This window comes from Dromaius novaehollandiae, chromosome 18, assembly GCF_036370855.1.
Source record: "Dromaius novaehollandiae isolate bDroNov1 chromosome 18, bDroNov1.hap1, whole genome shotgun sequence".
Lineage (NCBI taxonomy): Eukaryota > Metazoa > Chordata > Aves > Casuariiformes > Dromaiidae > Dromaius > Dromaius novaehollandiae.
This window is the reverse complement of record NC_088115.1, coordinates 3,542,968-3,562,147: the sequence shown is the minus strand read 5'-3', so window position 1 is coordinate 3,562,147 and position 19,180 is coordinate 3,542,968. Positions and strand designations below refer to the sequence as shown.

General features: G+C 49.3%; 1 protein-coding gene across 1 annotated transcript in view; it reads left to right on the top strand.

The window, feature by feature from the left end:
• LOC135330245 (heparan sulfate glucosamine 3-O-sulfotransferase 3A1-like) overlaps window positions 1-17,437 on the top strand; it is a 53,845-nt gene extending 36,408 nt beyond the window's left edge. The window contains exon 2 of the mRNA XM_064522464.1: window positions 12,111-17,437. Coding sequence (XP_064378534.1) covers window positions 12,111-12,729 — 619 coding nt within the window. The 3' untranslated portion in view covers window positions 12,730-17,437. The remainder of the gene's footprint in view (window positions 1-12,110) is intronic.
• Window positions 17,438-19,180: the final 1,743 nt, after the last annotated feature.

Here is a 19,180-nt window from a genome sequence, read left to right as displayed (position 1 = left end):
GGCCAGTGCTTTAAGAGTATTCAGTTGTCTGAAGGGCACTTCAGGGCTCTCAAAAGCACGAGGGCACCAACATGGTAGAAGAGTCCTCTTCAGAGAGTGAGGATGGGCAGGAGGATCATGCCTGGATCACAATGCGACAAACCCCCATGAGCATGTGCCCCATGTTGAACAGCTCTCCAGTGGATCCTTTATGAAACGGCTTGATATCCCAGATTATGCGAGAAGCCAGGGGAGAGGATCGGTGACTTAGGGCTTAGGAGTGCTGAGACATCCACGCATTGCTCATAGGCTTTCAAAACTTCAGATCCTTTCAGCCCTCCCTTCCACACCTGCTTCTCAGGTGGTTGGTGCAGGGATGAAATTTAGTCAAATGTCAAATTTCCAGGTGCAACATTAAATAAAAGCCATTTCCATCTCCACCCAGCTTTTTCCAAGCCCTTTGTACAAAGCTCCCTGCCTTCCAGGAGTCTTGAGAGGATTAATTAACCTTTGCAGGGTGCTTTCAATCGATTGGGCGCACTGTAAGAACTAAGCTTCAGAGGGGCAAAAGCAGGTAGCTCAGTCCCACGAAAATGGTTCCATTCACTTAGTTCGGTCTAATCACAAACCTCAGGAGATGGGCAGAGCTTTCTATCCACTTTTGTCTGGGAGAATCGATTAAAAAGCAGGCTGATGTCAGTGTCCTGATTTCCAGTTTGTGGCACCAAAAAGCTGGTTCTCCCTCTCCATTTGCTGGGAAGTCAGGAGGGGTATTGGTGCATTGTGTCACCACAAGGTATAAAACCCTCTGAGATATGCAATGAGGTGTTTCACTATTGCAACGAAGCCTGCAGCTGGAACTGGCTGTTCGTTAGCCCTAATGAGCCCACCTCGCACCTCCATCCCATGCTGCTGCTGGCAGGTACCAGCCACAGTGCTGGGGCCACCATCTCCTTCCAGGCATGCCTTCAGCTGTGGCCTCCAACCACCATTAAAATCAACAGGATTGATATTAATGTCAACTGGCCCTCATTTTGCATCCAGCAATGTAATGCTTGGGTTTTTTTTCCTTCTTCTAGATGTCTGTGATCATTTTCCACACTCCTTTCAGCTCTCTCATTCTCACGCTTCTCTTTTTTTTTTTTTTTTTTTTTTTTTTTTAATGCCAGGAATGTATTTCTCCGTTTATTGATTTCATCTGACATCTAAAGGAAGGCAAAGCGTAGGCTCAAGTAACTCAGACATGCCCTCATAGTTCATCAAAGAGCCTTTAGAGCCTTGCTAGCTCTTTCAGGACAGCACAGAGTCACTGATAGGAGACACAACAGCCTAATAGGAGGCAAAGGTTCAGATCTTAAAGGCAGCATTTTTTTTACTTATATAAAAGCCACTGGTTACAATAAGCTGTCACTTGTGCCAGAGCATCTTTCTTTTCAATATCATGTCTGGTGCTGTACGTGCTGTAATGGCACTTCTGGGAGCGTGGGCCTGAGGGAATCGCTTGTCCTAGCAGGCTGGAATTTTAAGGAAATTTTGCTGCTTCAACAATTTGGAAGAAAAAGAGAAATGGGGAGGGGAGAGGAGCCCAAGAGGGAAGAAGACAACTTGCTAGTGGATGCAGTAACTAGCACAGGTAGCAACACATGCTATGGGGCATGAGGCCTCATGAAGCCCCGGTGCTTGCTGTGCCTCAGTTTCCCCATCCTACTTCTTCTCCTGCTGGGGAAAGCTCTGGTTTCTGCTGGCTGTCCCCCAGGACTGCCAGCTGTGGGATGAATTAAGTGAGGGGAGGCCTTCTGCCCAAACCAGGGATCAGTCAGTCACGTAGGGGCAACAAGAGAGGCAACAGCGGGTGCGCGCGTGACTCTGCATGCATGCTGATCACACCACCCTGGAGTCAGAAATCCTGCTCAAAGGCCTCCAAGTCTGGCTGGGAAATGCCGGGGCCCCTAAGTGTCATGTGGGGGTGTCCTTGAGCATGACGGCTCCATTTGCACAGCTCCAGTACGCTGAGAAAACCATCTTGTTTGCCTGAGCTGGCAGCATTTCTGTGCTTGGAGAGGTGAAATAAGCCCCCGTCAGGCAGTTAATTTTCCCTCTCTGATCTGTTCCACTAGCGCAGTAATAGCATCTTTATCAGTCACGTAATACTCGAGATAAAAAAGGCAGCACAGAAGCAAAAGAGGCAGGAACCCCCCTAAAATGCGAATCAAGGGCAGGAGAGCGCCAGCGCCCATCACGATCAGTGCTGGGTTCATCAGCGGCTGATGCAGTGGGGTCTCTGAAGCCAGCACCTTGCTGGCACCCAGAGGCAAAGGGAAAGTGTTTTGTTTTATCTCCTTCTCCTTACATATACCAGATAATTCAGTGCTAACAAGCAGGTTTCATTTTTAACCATGCTGGCTATGCAAAACCTTACCGCGAATGGAGAGGCAGTAGCCGTAATGGCAGCATCGATGCAGCACAGGTGCACAGTGGCCAGTGCTCAGCCCCATGGCTCCCTGCCGGGGCAACCTGGGTTGGGGTGTTTGCTGGTGGAAGAGTCTCCAATCCTCCCCATGGTACATTTGTGGGAGCAGATTTGGCTGTTGTTTGCAGGAAGGGCTCTTCTGTGGGATTCAAGATGATGCAGAGCTGGTGGGCTTTTCTGGAAAGAGCTGCGTTTCTGTGATACAGCTTTTCTGCAATGACCTCTTTGGTGGCACTTCCTTAAAAATGCAACTTGCCACCTCAAGAAACTTCCTTTCCCACTCCGCTGCCTGTGTGTCCATATGTGATACAGTTGTGCCTGCTAAAACCGAGAAAGGCTGCACCCGCTGAACTGGGATTAGAATGAAAGTCCAGTTTTTTAAGTTGGCCACGGCATTAAGCAGCACGAAGAGTGAGGAAGGGCTGAGGATGTGGCCCCAGAGGCAGCGCCATAAGCAGGATGCTGGGCTGGGGCTGGCTTGCTGGGGTTGCATCGAGGTGGTGCGTCGAGGTGATGCTGGTGGGGCAGCAAGGGCTGCAACGGGATGGCTCTGAGGCCCCGATGCACTCAGGCTCCTGCACCCGCCCAGGCAAGCACGTGCCCTGGGTGAAGGTGGGAGACGAGGCGAGTTGCCATCCTGCCCCACTGCCGAATGGCTCTGTTTCTGCTCCACTTCAGCGGGAAAGGGCTTTTGCAGCAGAGATGGAGGCTCTGCAAGGACCCCCCAGGGCATAGCTGCACGCTTGCGCCACTCCTCTGCAAACTGGCCGAAATTCAAGACAGGCATGAGCCCGGGCATGCATACAGGAGCATGCAGGTATCTCTGGGGCAGTGCTTGTCAGTCCAATGTGATCGTGCAGGGGGGGCATTTCAGCTCCTCTTGACCTTGTGTTTTGGGCCAGGCAGCAGCTGAGCAGCTTCCCTGCGTGGGTCTTCCTTGCTGACCTTCTGCATTGATTCAAGGTCACTTCATATTTCCCTGCATGCTCCTTTCCGACTTGGCCACTTCAAATTCAAAGCGGGGGGCACCGGTGCATTGCGTACTTTCTGCCTCTGCCGTTGTGCAGCCTGGCTGTGTGGCTGCCACGGCCTGATGCCACCCTGGGGCTGGCGGTGCTGCGGGAGCGTGGGGCTGGGACCCTCCTTCGCAGGAGCAGGTGCTGCAGAAATGTCAGGTTCATATTATAATTTTGCAGGAGTGGTGGAAGAAATAAAGAAGGGAATGCCAGTTTCCACTGCTGCGCTAGAAATGCTGTTCATTTTGGAAAAAACAGCCCTGGCTCTTCTTTGACAATTGAGCTATGACATTTATTATTGCTTTCAGTGACAGCTGACCTAAAGCAAGGGAACTATGTCCCCCTGCAGTGTAATGCTGGACAGACTGAGCCAGAGGCGATACCCACACCTAGCAGCAGAGAGCTCAGCTTTGCTTCCCCGCTGTGCCACTGCAGGTTTGTCGAGTGTGGCCGGGCCCCACGGCTCCTTCGCTCTGCCACCCCTTGCACAAAAAGCCAGAAATTTCAGGTCTGGGGCACTATCCCAGGGAGACTCCTTAGCTGCTCTAACACCTGCCTGAGGGCTTTCCTGCCCCCCAGTTTCTTTAAATGTATCCCAGTGCCTGGAGCAGCAGCTTAGGCTTGTTGCTAAGCTGGAAAAGGCTGGAGGTGAGTGGAGCGGTCCCTTGTTTAGGCAGCAAGGTGCCCTCAGCCCAGGGCTGCTGATGTGTCTTGGGGTGAGCAGTGCCCTTATGTTTTCCGCTTTCTCATAGTTGCAGTGAGACTTGCAGCCTGTGTGACCCAGAGATCCTGATATTTAAGTCACCAGAGTCTGTATGGCTTTGCACCGTCGAGACAGCCCAGCTCTGCGTGAACAGGCTGTGTGAAAGTCAGGCTTCATGGTTTTGCTTCATTCCCATCGTGTGTCTGGCTGATAGCTCACGGCCTGCGTGCCCTTTCGGGGCTGTGGCCAGCTCAGTGGGAACCAGGCCAAAGAGGAGCATAAACAGCAGCTTCGGCCTGTGAGGCTGCCAAAAAGCCCTGCAGCACGTGCTCCCGAGCATGCTGGCCCGTCCTTCCCCTGCCCAGGTCATCTGCAGAGGAAAAGGGGGCTTTGCTGCAGGGGACAACCGGATGGAGCCAGCACCATGCCAGCCCCGCTGCAGCCGAGCGGGATGCTGCAGAGCAGCTGAGATCCCCGGGAGAGAGGTGCAGGGACTCTTGAGTGTTTCGTGCAGCTGTGGCCGTAGTTGCCCTCCCCGAGGGGCTCCCAGCCCCCTCTGGGTTGCCATCCCTCCCACAGCCTCGTGGTTTGGCTGCAGCATGGAGCTACGCGATGTGGAAGGCTTTACCACCATTTCCTACAGTGGCCTTAGATAAGGCACATTGTTTCTCACGTGCGGCTGTTGCACCAACCCAGCTTAGCGCACGGGGCGGGGGGGGGGGGGGGTTAGGTGCACTGGCAGTGCCCCCGTGCCACCACGCCGCAGCGCAGAGGTCCGGCCGTGCCTTTTGTTATAGCTCAAGGCTTGGAGGAAATGTGCAGCTGGACTCACCCAGGCATGGGTCTGTGTCCAGCGACTGCCAGCAGCAGGGCCAGGTAGCTTCACGTTGAGTGTTTCCATGCTCTGTCGTAGACATTGTGGAGCTTCACTGCTGCTAGCTCGACACCCCTGCTGCGGTCCCAGCCAGGTCTCATTATGCCCCTCCGCCTCGCTTATATTGCAATTGCAGTGCCCCAGCTTACCTTCATGCTGCAGATGACTCAGGGGAGACCTGGCAGCGTCCTCAGATGAAGCAGGGTGCGAGTCCCTGGCGACTGGTGCCTTGCGCTAGGCAGCTTGCATCGACCAGGGCACCGGCAGGGCCTGCTGGTGCCAGCAGCAGCGTGGGGAGGAGGAGGTGACAGACAGCGTCACTACTGCCTGTGTCATTGGCCTGGCACATCTTGTGCTAGATGATCACTTCAACAAATTCAGCCTAGACAGTCAGATGATAAAAGAGCCGTGCTTGGAGTGCCAGGGAGAGACTGAGCTTTGTTTTCCAGCACTGGAGGTAAGAGGAAGCTCATCGTGCTTAACTTCAAGACATCTTTAAGTCAGGGGTTTAGTCTAAACTGGTCGTCTAGGCTCTTTGAACAGACAGCTGAGGGAGACAGGCACCTTCAGATGGCAATCCATTACATCTGAAAGCCAGGAGGATGAACAGCCCTCCCAAGGGATCTGTACAACCAGACACTTACCTTCCAGGGGTTAAAACTAGACGAGATGAGTCCTGCCTTCAGATGCATGATGGGGGCAGGTTTTACTAGAGGACAGAGACTGGCGTGGAGCTGATAGCTGTAATCACAGCAGCTTTATTTATTGCTCTGGGCTGAAAAGGCATGAGGCATGGTGGCCTGGGGAAGAGCTGCCTTTATCTTCTGACTTCAGCTTCCCTCCGGGAGAGATCTGCACTAGATTTATGTGGGAAACACTTGCTACAAGTCCATCCATGGCTGTTCCTCACACCTTGCATGCTGTAGGGGAGCCCAGGAGGTCCTGAGGCAGGAGACAGGTTGTTCCAACAGCTTGATTTGAAAAAGCAATCCCACCTTGAGTTTTCTGCATCGAGCACCAATACCAGCTATGACCTCTGCAAGAAAGAGACAGTGGCCGTGGGGCTGCCTCTTCCGTGTGAAACAGGCTGTCACCCCACAAGATCTCATTTGTGGCACAACTAATGTTTTTGCCTGTTTTATTGCTAAGCTTGCAGTTGTGGGGCAAAAACAAAGAAGCAGCAGCACAAATCACCTGACGCAAATCAGCTGTTTTAACAAGTTTTCCAGCCCCTGGCAGTGCCAAGGAAGGACCCACAGGGGCTGGTGGCCAACGCCAGCAGCATGTGTCATTGCAGGACTTCTCGCAAGCTGAACATTCAGAAATACTCGACTCTTGGGTGCTCAGGCTTGTGAGAATTGAGCCCAACACGTAACTTTAGTTTGTTGACATAAAGGGATGCTCTCCACAGAATTATACTCTTGCTAAGAATGGGGACTTGAGGGAAGGTGGAGTCTCTGGGGACTTGGATGCCCTGGTCTGGGGTTGAACCAACATCCTGCTTGGCCTGGGAAACTTAGGAACTTCTGCAAGATTTTTATAGGTATCATTGTACAGTTAATAAGGAGAGATAAAAGCAATAATAGCCATGACACCAAAGATCAATTCCTATACTGGGAGTGTCTGAGGATAGCCCCACTTTCCCACATTGCCTGTCCAGGGAGCCAGGATAAGGCTAGGCTGTTCCTGGAACACTTGTATGTGACCCCAGGTACTTCAGGGCAGCTTTCAAGTACTCACACACCAAGGCACCCCAGAAAAAACCTCAGCAGCACCCTGTGTATTGCTGGGACCTGCAAACAGCTGTGGTTTAACACAAAATTATCATACCCAGTGAGGCACTCGGGGCAGCAGCTGGTGTTACTGGGCCTCTCCCTCCTTACCCAGAGGCTGGGGGTTTGCTTGCAGCAGCTCAGAGGGAAGATGCTGCATAAATCCAAACTGTTGCATTACCAACATGAACACCTTCTCCACTCTCTGGTGGTCCTGGCTGGGGCTGTTGGCCCCAGAGATCCCAGGAAGCCCCTATAAATGAAAGGAGAGAGTGAGCTCATGCCCACACTACACCACTGAAAGTAACTTGTGCAAGCAGGGCAATGACGTTCCAAGGGGGATGAGTGGTGGCAGGGAGGCAGGACACCTTCATGGGCCCCCGAGCATCCCATGGGCAGCGTGCATAGCCAGTGGCGTGCACGCTTGCCTGCAGTAGCAGCCCTCTGCGCTACACTCCAGTGGCCTCGTCTGCATGTGGCAGTCCCAGGGCCACGCTGAGAATGGACCCTCTCACGTGCCACAGGAGGAGAAAGCGCAGACTTGAAAAAGGCCAGATGTGAATATGCATGCATAGCCCAAATGCTCCCTTTGAGGAAAGTCTTCCTCTCCTATTAAGTAATTAAATAAAGCCCCAAGCTCTACTAAAATTAAAATAACAGCATCCATTTATTCTGGCAGGGCCTACTGGTGACTGCTCTTGCCAAAAACATTTTTGTGGTTCTCATCTTTTCAAGTGGCTCTTTTGCAATAAAACCCAGATGCCATTAGTCCAGGGAGGCCTCCAGGCAACTGTTTACATCCGTGAAAGATGCCCTTTGTAATTAATTAATCTCCCGAAAGTCGTGGCAGCACATTCCCAGTGGCTCCTGGTGCATTTTTTCCCACCGACGCTGGCAGGAGAGGTGCGCATTGATTCCTCACCGCTGAAGAAAGCCTTTGTGTTGCAGGCTCTGGCCATGAAAAGGGTTAATTTCCTCATTAGGAAGACACAGCGGATATCAAAACCCGAACAGGAGGCAGCGCTGTGCCAGGCTGCCGTTTCAAAGGCTCCTTCTCTTGCCCAATAGTGATAAGCACAGTGGCAGGAGGCTGCGTTATGCAGTCCTGTGGGGCTCAGCTGGGGCATCCCTGCCTGACCACTGCTTGGTCCTCTTTTTTGGAGAAGGTGCCTTGTTTTGGAGCCATCAGCCCGAAGCTGCAGAAAGAGCCAATAGGCATTTGGTGCCTGCCTCATGTACGCCTGCTCTGGGTTCCTGTTGGGCAACTGGCTGCTCATCAATGGGGCAGTAAATGTGCGTTATCGTACAGCCCCCTGGGACAGTGTACCACTACTGGGCTCATTAAAGGACTGCTGTATTAACAAATGGTGGCAATTAGCCCTCCTATCCTGGCATCAGTGCAGCACACTCCCTTATGCCTGGGCTCTGCTCCCACAGTGAAGGACTCAGTATTTCCATGAATCACTGCCCATCTCTCCTATTTCCACCTTCATGGCTTTAGCACTTCTCCTCACCCTGTCCCCATCCTCAGGTTTCTAGATCTGTGACAAAGTCTCCTTGTCATCATGCTGCCTGGTCTCCCCACTTGCAGCAATGGTGGAGCTCAGGGCCAATGGCAAGACTGAAAAAATGTCACTACTTCTGGCTGCGTGCATCCCAAAAAGGGGCAGGCCTGCTACCTGGTAGCGTGCTGGATGCGAGGGCATGCACATCCCTGAGAACACCGGAACAGGTTGCCCAGAGAGGTTGTGGAGTCTCCATCCTTGGAGATATACAAAAGCCGTCTGGACAAGGTCCTGGGCAACCTCCTCTAGGTGACCCTGCTGGAGCAAGGGAGTTGGACTAGATGATCTCCAGAGGTGTGTTCCAACTTCAACCATTCTGTGATTCTAAGAGCACTCCTGTGGGCTAGGCAGGTCTTGTCCTCGGCACACCTGAACGGGGCTTGGACCAGGGCTGGTCCATCTGGCCCTTGGTTGGATGGAGGTCTCCAAAGTACATTTTAGGAAAAGAGAAAGCAGCATTAGACATCCTCTGCGAGCTTTTGAGGAGCAGCAGGCAGCAAGCCTGGCCTCAGGCCACCAGGCTGGCTCCAGAAAGGACTGCCAGCATGTTGAGGCTGCCTCCATCCAAGCTCCAAGTACAGCCATGAGAGATGAGGCCATCTGCACTCTGGATGTGCCTGATGCAAAAATCTTAACCTGGTCAAATGACTCATTCCTGGGCCTGTGGTTTCTCACCACTGAGGAAGACAGCCACAGCTGTAGGTAACTCCCAACCATGGAAGGGCAGTAATTGCACTTCACTACTTCCCAGGAGCGGCAAAGACTCACATTTTCAAAGCTGGGTGATGATACAGTCACACATCCTCATGGTACAGCGGACATACTCTGAATGGAGGGCTAGACCCAGTTGTCTCTCTCTCTGTCACTAATTTCATACCCTGTTAAAATGTGACTTAAAACAGACACTTTCCCTTTTGCCTTTAAGTAGCTACAGTTCCTCTGTTGTCAGCTGCTCTTGACACTTCAGCTCTTCCTTCTCCCTCACTTTCGGCATCATAACTACATCACAAGGAGCTGCTAAAATCCGGTCACTGTGGTTGGAGTGCATGGGGGGTTCTCACTTGCAGTGGCTGTGGTTTCCCTCCCTCACAATCCCTTATTATTCTCTGTTCATTGCATAAATTCCCATATGCAGAAGACAGCTACAGCCCAAGTGCAGGACTGTGCCACACGACTGCTGTTGTCTGTGCAGGGGGCTGCACATGCTGAGCTGGCAGGCAACAGGGGAATGGGGCTACAGCCTGGTTCGTTCATGCTTTCAGGTGTTCAGGTGCTTCCAGAAGATGCAGTCCTGCCAGGGCTTCTGAACCAGCAGGGACCAACGCAGTACCTGAGAGATGTGGGCTTAGGGCATGTGGGGGGAAAAGTCATTCATGAGACCACTCTGGGCATAAAAATGTACAAACAGCTGTAAGGGGCCAGACCAAAGAGACATCTAGCCCAGACTCTTCTTCCAGACAGTGGCCAGTATCGGATGTCTAGAGAAAAGTGTAAGAAAGCAGATGATTTGTAGAGGGTCCTTCTCCTCTTATCTCTCCCAGCTTATAGGGGTTACGGACTCTCCAAGTCTGAAGAGTCTCTGGGACTATCATGTTTCATTGCCACTGATTGATTTCATCCACCATGAATTTGTCCGGGCTGGTCCTGAACTGTTTACACTTTGGCCTTTGTAACGTCAGATGACAGCAAATTCCACCACCAAATTATGTATCTGCTCAGCAAAGGCCTTCCTTATGCTGCTTTTCAACCTGCTTCCATCCTTCTTCTCTTGTCAAAAGTGATTCCCTTTATGTCTTTATGTCACTCAGGATGTTAGAGAGCTCTCTCACACCGCTCATGTCGCTTCTCCAACCTGAATGTTCCTAGTTTGTCGAGTTTCCCCTGTACAGATAGTCTCATCAGAGACCAGGGAAGATTTGGCTTCTGTAGGACCATGTCTTTGCTCAGCCTATGTGTAGCATGGTTTCAAACAGAATTGCTTCAGGAAGGGTCAGTCCTCACTACCTCATTTGTAACATAACAACTCAGCCTGGGGTTGGGTTGTTATTGGTGTTTTTAGCCGTTGTTGGATTTTCATTGTTGCTTTTTTGATAGATGAGTTTAATTTTGCTGGCATATTGCACAGGTTTGCAAACCAGATGTTGCTGCTGCGAGACAGTAACAATAATGTAGGCAGGGAGCAGTTCATCATGGCACACTGGTGCTAATGCTGCAGTGAGGTCAAAGATGAGGGGTCATGGAGTGGTCTGATGAGGGTCCCCGCTTCTCGGGAGCCGAGGGTGCAGTTGCCATGAGAACTGCTAGTCATGTGGAGGCAAAGCTTGCTAGCAGTGCAACCACCTCCCATTTATTTTCTATTTCCTCTGGGAAGGACCGGATCATTTGAAGGAGACCAAGCTGTAGCTAGGAAAACTCTATCATGAGCCCGGAAGCAGAGATGGATTTGTGTAACCAAATGATGTTGACTTGAATAACTGGTGTTTTGCAGATGCTGGCTCCTGTTCAGGGGCGATATATTGGAGGGCGGGGGAGCAGCAAGGCAGGCAGCACCTCCCTGGGGAAGCCTTTAAAGCCACCTCTTTACCTGCAGTGCAGGAGCCTGAGGGCCGCCCAAGCAACTCAGGTCGCATGTCCCTTTCCCCAGCAGCAGACGCTGCGCAGGAGCATTGCTTTCGTCCTTTCTTTACAAGCTGTGAAACTACGGGTTGGGTGATGACTGTTTTGTTTTTTCTTTCTTTTCCCCTTACACAACGCCTGATTCAGAGCTGCCCCTTCCCCGGGGGTAGGAAACTAGCAGGAGGTGTTTTGGTTGGAGTGTTTCCCGGACAAGTGTCCATAGGTTGGCATCACTTCACGAGCCACAAGGTCCCCACTGGGCGACAATGCTGCTTCACTGGCACGTCGCGCCAGGACCTGGTTTTGGAGCACTGCCTGGAATTTGCCCTGCAGTAGCAGGAACAAGCTGAAAATATTTCTACCAGCAGCAAAAGAAGAAATGGCTAGTTTGATGGCTCCTGTATCTTTCTGCCTTATCTTGTTGAACACAGAAGAGCTCAGGTGAGCTAAGCAGAGCAGCCAAATCCATCAGTCCTTTAGAAAATCACACCCAACGCATGGGCCCAAGAGCACTTGAATCCTCAAGTCATCGGTGGGGCAGGACGAATTCCCACACCTGCCTTCATCTGGGAGAACTTCCCAGAGCTGCCAGGAGTGTAGGATTTCTTTGAATGGAAGAAGGAAATCACTGAGGGCAGGGGGCTGATATAGCACATTTTTATGTGACATCAGCTTGCTGCCACCTTGAAAATACCAAAAGATAGTGTCTTACATCCCGGTGCTTGAAAATCCCTCGTGCTCTACAGGAAGGGAGTGTTGTTGCTCAAGAAATTCACTGTTATTCCAGGGAATTTAAGCCAGTGTGCAGGAAATCCCAGTGTGGGCAGGGAGGAATTTAAAGGAATAGGCCACTGGCATTGTCTAGATTTGTTCTATTCTTATCATGCCACTGCCAGAAAGGAGGTCAGGTCCCCCTCAAAAAACCCCTCAGAGGCCTTGAATATGTTTAGAGTCTACCAGGTTCAGAGTCTAATTCTCCATGAACAGGCACAGTAATTGAATATGCTGGAAATTGGGAGTGAGTTCAGATGCTTTGCTGGATCAGGGATTATGAGCCTCCATGCAAAGAGAAGAGAAAACTGGCAACACGCTCACTCTCTCTTTCTCTCTCTCAGGGACCTCATGCCCAGGACCCTCGAGGGGCAGATCACCATGGAGAAGACCCCCAGCTACTTTGTCACCAAGGAGGCTCCAGCCCGCATCTCCTCCATGTCTAAGGGCACAAAGCTCATCGTGGTCGTGCGGGACCCCGTGACCAGAGCCATATCGGACTACACCCAGACGCTCTCCAAGAAGCCCGATATCCCCACCTTTGAGAGCCTGACCTTCAAAAACAGGACTACGGGCCTGATCGACACTTCATGGAGCGCTATCCAGATTGGCATCTACGCCAAGCACCTGGAGAACTGGCTCCTGTACTTCCCCATCGGGCAGATCCTCTTTGTCAGCGGGGAGAGGCTGATCAGCGACCCCGCGGGGGAGCTGGGCAGGGTCCAGGACTTTCTGGGCCTCAAGAGGATCATCACGGACAAACACTTCTACTTCAACAAAACCAAGGGCTTCCCGTGCCTGAAGAAGGCGGAAGGCAGCAGCAAACCCCACTGCCTGGGGAAGACGAAAGGCAGGACCCACCCTGACATAGACCAAGAGGTGGTGCAAAGACTGCGGGACTTCTACCGGCCTTTCAACATGAAGTTCTACCAGATGACGGGGCAGGACTTCGGCTGGGACTGAGGCTCAAAAAAATAATTTAAGAAAAGGAAAATATAATATAATATATATTTTTTTTACATATCAGTAGAGATGGGGGAAATACAGAAAAATAATAGTTGTGCTGAAAATGTTACTTGTTTTGATTTTTTTGAGACTGCTTTGTTTTCTTTCTTCTCTTGGAGATGAGGTGATATGTCCTAGCAGAGGACAAAGGAGGCTGTGAACTGCAACTTGGTCCTACTGACATCACCTGCAGCTTGGTTGTTTCCTTTGATGGGGCCAAGGTTTAACACGGTCTCTGTAAAAAAGGGCAGATGCAAAAATGTTTAGATGTTTCCAAGTTCCATTTTCAGAAGTGACATGGTTGCTTGGGGGAGCTCAGAGCCTTACCGGAAGGTCAACCACATTTTGGTTTGCAAATGCCATTTTAGACCAGACCTTGGTCACTTTTGGCAATTGAACCAAAGGAGTCCTAATACCTAATCTGGCTTTTAAAATCTTACCGTAGAGTCTTTTTTTTTATTGCGTGAAAACATCAGTGACATTTTTTTCATTTACCCAATTTTTCTTTGACTTTTGGTCCCCCCCAAATCAAACTTTTCTCATCAACCAAACTTAGCTATTTTTCATCTTATAGAATCCAAAACCAATATGCCTTTGTTTTGTTTTGAAACAAAACACTTTTGGTAGCCAAAAGAAAATAAATTATTCTGTTGACTTTATGATTAAAATTGCCAGGTAGTCAAAAGCCCTCATTCAAGGGATTTGGCTCTAAACCAGTGTCCCCATTCCCGGGAATGCTCCCCCCTTCTCTATTGCTGACAATGGAGCACTTCACCCAGCGGGCCCCATCACGAGGGATTTGTGTGATGGGCAGGAGCGGGTCCATGATAAGATACCACTTGTGATACGCCTGTCCTGGTGGGGATGGGCAGCCCACCATCCTGCTTCTCCTGTGCAGGAAACAAACTTGCAGGGAGGTGTCTGGCGGATCATACTTAAGCCATACTGAAGAATGTTTTGGATCAGGCCAATCTTAACAGAAAAACGGCGGAGCAAGCGTTGTTTGGAAAAAATGAACAAAAAGCATGTTCAGAAAGGGCAGAGAATGCACACGAGGAGAAACGATGAAAGTTCTCTTGGCCTTTCCTACTGGAGAACCAAGGGGAAATAGAAGGGAGATCACCAGTTTTCCAGGGCCTTAAAAATTGTCAGGGAAAACAAATTTTCTGTTTGTAATAACCAGGAGCTTTAAATTCTTTGCTTTGATCCTCATCACCTTTTTTGGCTGACAGAAATGTCCCAGTGACAGAAACCTATTACTTAAGCTCGTGTATTACAGTGGGCCCACTTATCTGCTGGTTATTTATCTTTAGTATTTTCTGGACTATAGTAGCACCTAATTACTGCTTGGTGCTGTATAAACAGATCACAATGATGTTCCGTCTCCTCAGTCTGACTTTAAAAAGTCCCTTACAGGGTATAACAAACTAAGGGGGGGATCATCAGGTAGCTCTGGTTAGGAAGAAGTCTGGGGTCCCAGCTCATTGGCTGCCCACACTCTGGCCAAGATAGGTGTAAAATTACAGCAGAGCAGACACTTCAAGCAGTCCAAAAAGGACTGTATCAAGACCTAGATGATGTATATGAGATTACCACTTAACCCAACAGAAATTAATCTTCATACTGGCCTTCTTTCCCAATGGAAAATCCCATGGCAATGTCATCACACCAGCTTACTTTGCAGGTGATGGGCTACATCCATCCTGGCTTCCCTGAACCTCCTTGCTTATCCCTATGTGCCTCTCTCCTTTCCTGAGGATGCAGTGTCCGGGGATGATTGCTTTCCTACCCCTTTTGAAGACACAAACCCAGGTGGTTTCATATGCAAGGCCCATTTCCCAAGGTAGTTAAAATAACGGCCTTAGTTTTGCGGGGCCCCAGGACTTTCTCCTACCCTGCAAAGCCTTACCTGAGCTCAACATTGACATGTTGGCAGTAGCAAACCTGGGCTGTGTTCAGCAATCTGCCCTGGTGTGGCAGGTCGAGGTGTTTGTTACCCTCGCTGCCTTCACTGGCATTTTCACCTCCTTCCCACTATCTGTGCTTCAGTGTGTCCCATCACTGGTATTAAGCTCTTTTTTGGCTGCAACCTGCACCACAAAAAAATATGGACAAACATATTACATAATCGCCTTTTCCAAACACAGCATGGGAAGCAGCTACAGACTACACAAACGTGAGTGTGTGCAGCCAGACCCCAAACAGCCCTTTCTCCTACCTGCCTCCCTTCAATCCTCCTCAGGGTCGTGCAAGAAATCGGGTGGGAGAGCTGGAAAGGTTGGTCACACAGCACTACCTTGGCTTCCTGGAGCTACAAGCCCTACCAGCACCTCTGGTGTTCACTGCTGGAGCTCAAAGGTCCTGAATCAGAGCAAGCTGGAAAAATAAAGGTGACGAGATCTTGGTGACAGTCTCCCCAAAGCATCAGCAGGGACAAGGGGAATGACCTGTTCTTTGCCTACGCCAGCCAGATAAAGGGGGAATGGGCTTAAGGTGCAGCAGAAAGTAGGGGGTGAATTATTAGGGAAACCTTTCTTTCAGCAACACTTGTCAGGACAGAAACGGGGGATGATAGCCACCCCTTCCAGTGCCGCATCCTTCCACATCTCCGACTGCCAAAGCGGAGCAGGCAGCCAGGGCAGTGGAGAGGAGGCAGTATCGCCCACTGATTTACTGGCACACCAAACAGCACCGGCACCACTTAAAAAAAGAGGAGCTGAGCATGTAATTTCTTTGGTCTTTCAAGGAGAGTTAAGGTTGGGCTAATCTGTATGTGTTTTTGACAAGTATAAGTATCATTTAAGTGTATGATTTAAAAAAAATCAATATAACAATATTGCTACTGTCTCTCATATGGTCACATTTAGATTAGTATAAAGTTGCTTTATAGTGCTACAGATTGTTCTTCCCATATTGAACTAACTATAGTGATATAAAGCACCTTCATACAAATGAGCTGCTACAACTGCCACCAAATCACTCTCATTCAATCAGCACAGCTTTGGTGCGTACACAGGCCTAACTATCTTACGTGCCTTTAAAAACAATCTTCCCGGCACATTGAATTCAACCACATAGGCACACTTTCCCAAAAATATGGATGCTTTATGTCCATTAATTTATAAGGTTTTGAATACCTAGATGAACACCTACTAAAAATATTTAGGGATCTGAGACTGTAATTTTTTTTTTTTTTTTTGATCTGGGCCATAAGTATTTTCCAAAATCCCTCCACGTATGAACAATGGCTTTTAATAAGAGGCCATGCGATCAAAATCACTTTGAACTCTAATAACATTTAAGCCTCTAAACCCTTTAGGCTCATTTTAAAATCCAGCCATGAAGTTTAGTTTATTTTAAGCTCTGAACAACTGGACATAAACTACTCCCTCTACTGAAAACTGGACCCTTCCTAGGCCTACAGTATTAAGCACGTGTATTAGGAGAAGAAAGCAAAAGTGGCTATAAATAAAAATGAAAGTGACCTATAGAGTTTGACTCTTCTTAAAAAGCAGAAAAATCAATACATTGACAACAAGCAACTAATTGGGTGTTTTAGTTTCAATAATGCAATGTGTCATTAGGCACTGATGAAGCTTGGGCTTATTATACACCATGCAACATTTAGATTTTAGAACACTTGTTTCAAAAAATATATATATATATATATATCCACCCTTTATAAAGCATCATGTCCATGTCAAGGACCAAATTCATCTTCTGGTTACATGGCCACAGCACCACATCAGCCACCCTGACCCTCAGACAGAGGGTGCTGAGCACAAGTATCGCGCTGACTGCTTTTGCCAGGACTTGCACATAGGCAGCATTTCCCCAAGGCAGGACCCAGCTCTGGATAAGATGGGCCAGAAATAACCCAACACCTTTCTCCTTGCACATTTGAGGGGCTGGAGGTGCTTCTCCCGCAAGCCTTCCTCAGATCCCTGTGGCAGCAGCGGTCAGCCAAACCCTGGCACGGGAAGCAGGGAGCTTTGCATCCTGCTTCAACTGGCCGCACCTGGAAAATCTCAGAGAAATGGGGTTTTCTTTACCAGGTTGGCAAGACAAAAACTGGCCTTTACACTGCTGTACTACAAGGAGGTGCATTGCTCTGATTTCTGGAGAGAGATGGCAGGGCCAGGAATGGACTGCTGCATCCACGTTAGCTAACGGGGCTGACTTCATGCCGGGGGGATTTAGTCATCTCCTAAAGAATTGCTGTTGCCCACTAATTTATACAGTTAAAAGAAACATAAACACCAATATGCCATGGAGATCAGTGAATGAGATTCCTCTATGTGCTGCTCAGGGTGGTCTTTGGGGTGCAGCACTATTATAAGTTAAATTTCAAGAAATGATACACTTGTTTGGTCATGCCTACACCACACTTAGTTGGTTATTTTGACTAATGCTAATCCTTAGCCTCTTCGGTTTTCTCTCTCACACACCCACACAACATTAGGTCTCCAGGTTGGGGGGAAAAAATGCCCATTTTCTTAATCATTAAAAAAATTCTTGTTCATATATAATGGTTTCTGGGTTTTCTCTCCTCTCTCCCCTTTGCTTTGTGATACTGTCATCTTTCTCCCTTTGGTGCTATTTCAGTACGAATTAATTTAATTTAGGAATGAAAAAGCACACATTTAATAAAGTTTACGGGTACTGAGAGGCTGTGCTCTCTTTTTGCTGGCGGCAGCAACCTGGAAAAAGTGGGAAACTTTATGAAATGGGGGAAAACACAATATTATCCACTTATGACTGATGGAGTCCCTTCAAACTAACACACTCCCCAGCAGCTATGGTGCCAGCGGTGCAGGAGGGCACTGGCGCCGGGCTGGGGAAGAGCCACACATAGGATTTTAAAGCTCTTCGGCATTTCACACCTTACCACTTTCTTTGGACAGGAAAATGCCTCTGAAGTCTGGCCTTCATGCAGCTACTTACCTCTGAGTCGTTGCCAGCCCAGCCATGTCCATGGTGCTTTGAGCATTTGGCCAAGCCATGCTTCCCCCCAACCTGTTAGAAGACGAACAAACCCAACGCATGTTGCATTAAGTGAAACCCAAGGTGGAAGCAATTCACCAAGAAATATATACAGTGGAGCAGCCGCTGTATATCAGGTTTTCTGTGTGGTCAAGTAAAGTGATATTCTATTTACTTTTTTCAATGTATAAACAGATTAAGTCCCAGGAAAAATATGCTCCCAAACTTCATAATATTTTATTAAACTGCTGAAGTTTAATATAATCTTTTGGCTTCAACAGAAAAATGTTCCATTTCTTTTCTGAGCACCTTTGATTTTATTTTCTTTTAATTATTGTTATCCGGAGTTAACAAAGTGGGTTTTGCACTCCACCCAGCGAGGACTATCCAGATTAGAAGTGGGAAATTTTGCTGAAATACAGAAATAACTACGTGGTGGTAAGAAGTCAGTAACGCCTCAGTGGAAAAAATCTGGAAAAGCCAATCTGGAGAATGAATTCCCCTTAGCCAGTCAACAACATGGCCCCATTCCTCAAATTTGTAGCCATTATTACCTGAAAGATCAGCCAGCAATGTTCCTGCAGACATGCTACCTCCTCCTTCTCAGCTCCTGTCCACACTGCTGCACGCAGGGCTGGAGAAGTGCTCCAGCTTGCTCGGTCCTGGGAGCCACGTAGCTTACTCCAAGGCGCAACTCGTAAAGCCAGGTCTGATGCTGTGCTCTGGCTCAGCATTGGGCCGTGCAAACGGTCCTCTGGGCACATCGTCTAGGAGGGTGCAACATTGCCAGCGAGGGCCAACGCAGTGCTGCAGTTAGAGCCGGGGAGCCCACGCTCCCCGCTCAGCCCAGGATCTTGGACAAACGACCGATGTGGCAAATGGCAAATGCCCCACTGACAACCTGGCTCACCTTGAAAGCTGTTGGAAGACCAGCAGAGCTTTTCCAAAAAGACTCAGCACCTGCCTTTCAGTGTCATTAGATAGTAATAATAACGGTATTAAGCATCTCATGTTTTTGTAGACAACTGTGTGATTTCTGGAGGCCAAATCCGTTGGTCTGAGCATCACAGGATGTCGTTCAACTCAGCAACAGAGGAATTTCTAAGCAGCTTATCAGATACAAGTAAGCAGTCCCTTGCCAAACCTCGTAGCTATTTCCTCTCCACATCAGTCATGGCCCCTAATTTGTGGGCCTCGTTAGAAGAACGAAGCAAGTTATGCAAGAAAGGCATTTCACGTCACAGAAGAGCTGCCTAATAGCCATGTACGGAGCCCTCCTCCCCATCTCTCCCCCAGGGGAACGGTAACCTCGAAAGGATAAAAAAAAGTAAGTGAGGTGGGTGCCTTTCCTTCAACGAGCTTCTTGGCCGTGCAGAGAAACCCTGATCATGGCGATAGCAGCTTCTTTTTCACTTAGCAGTTTAGA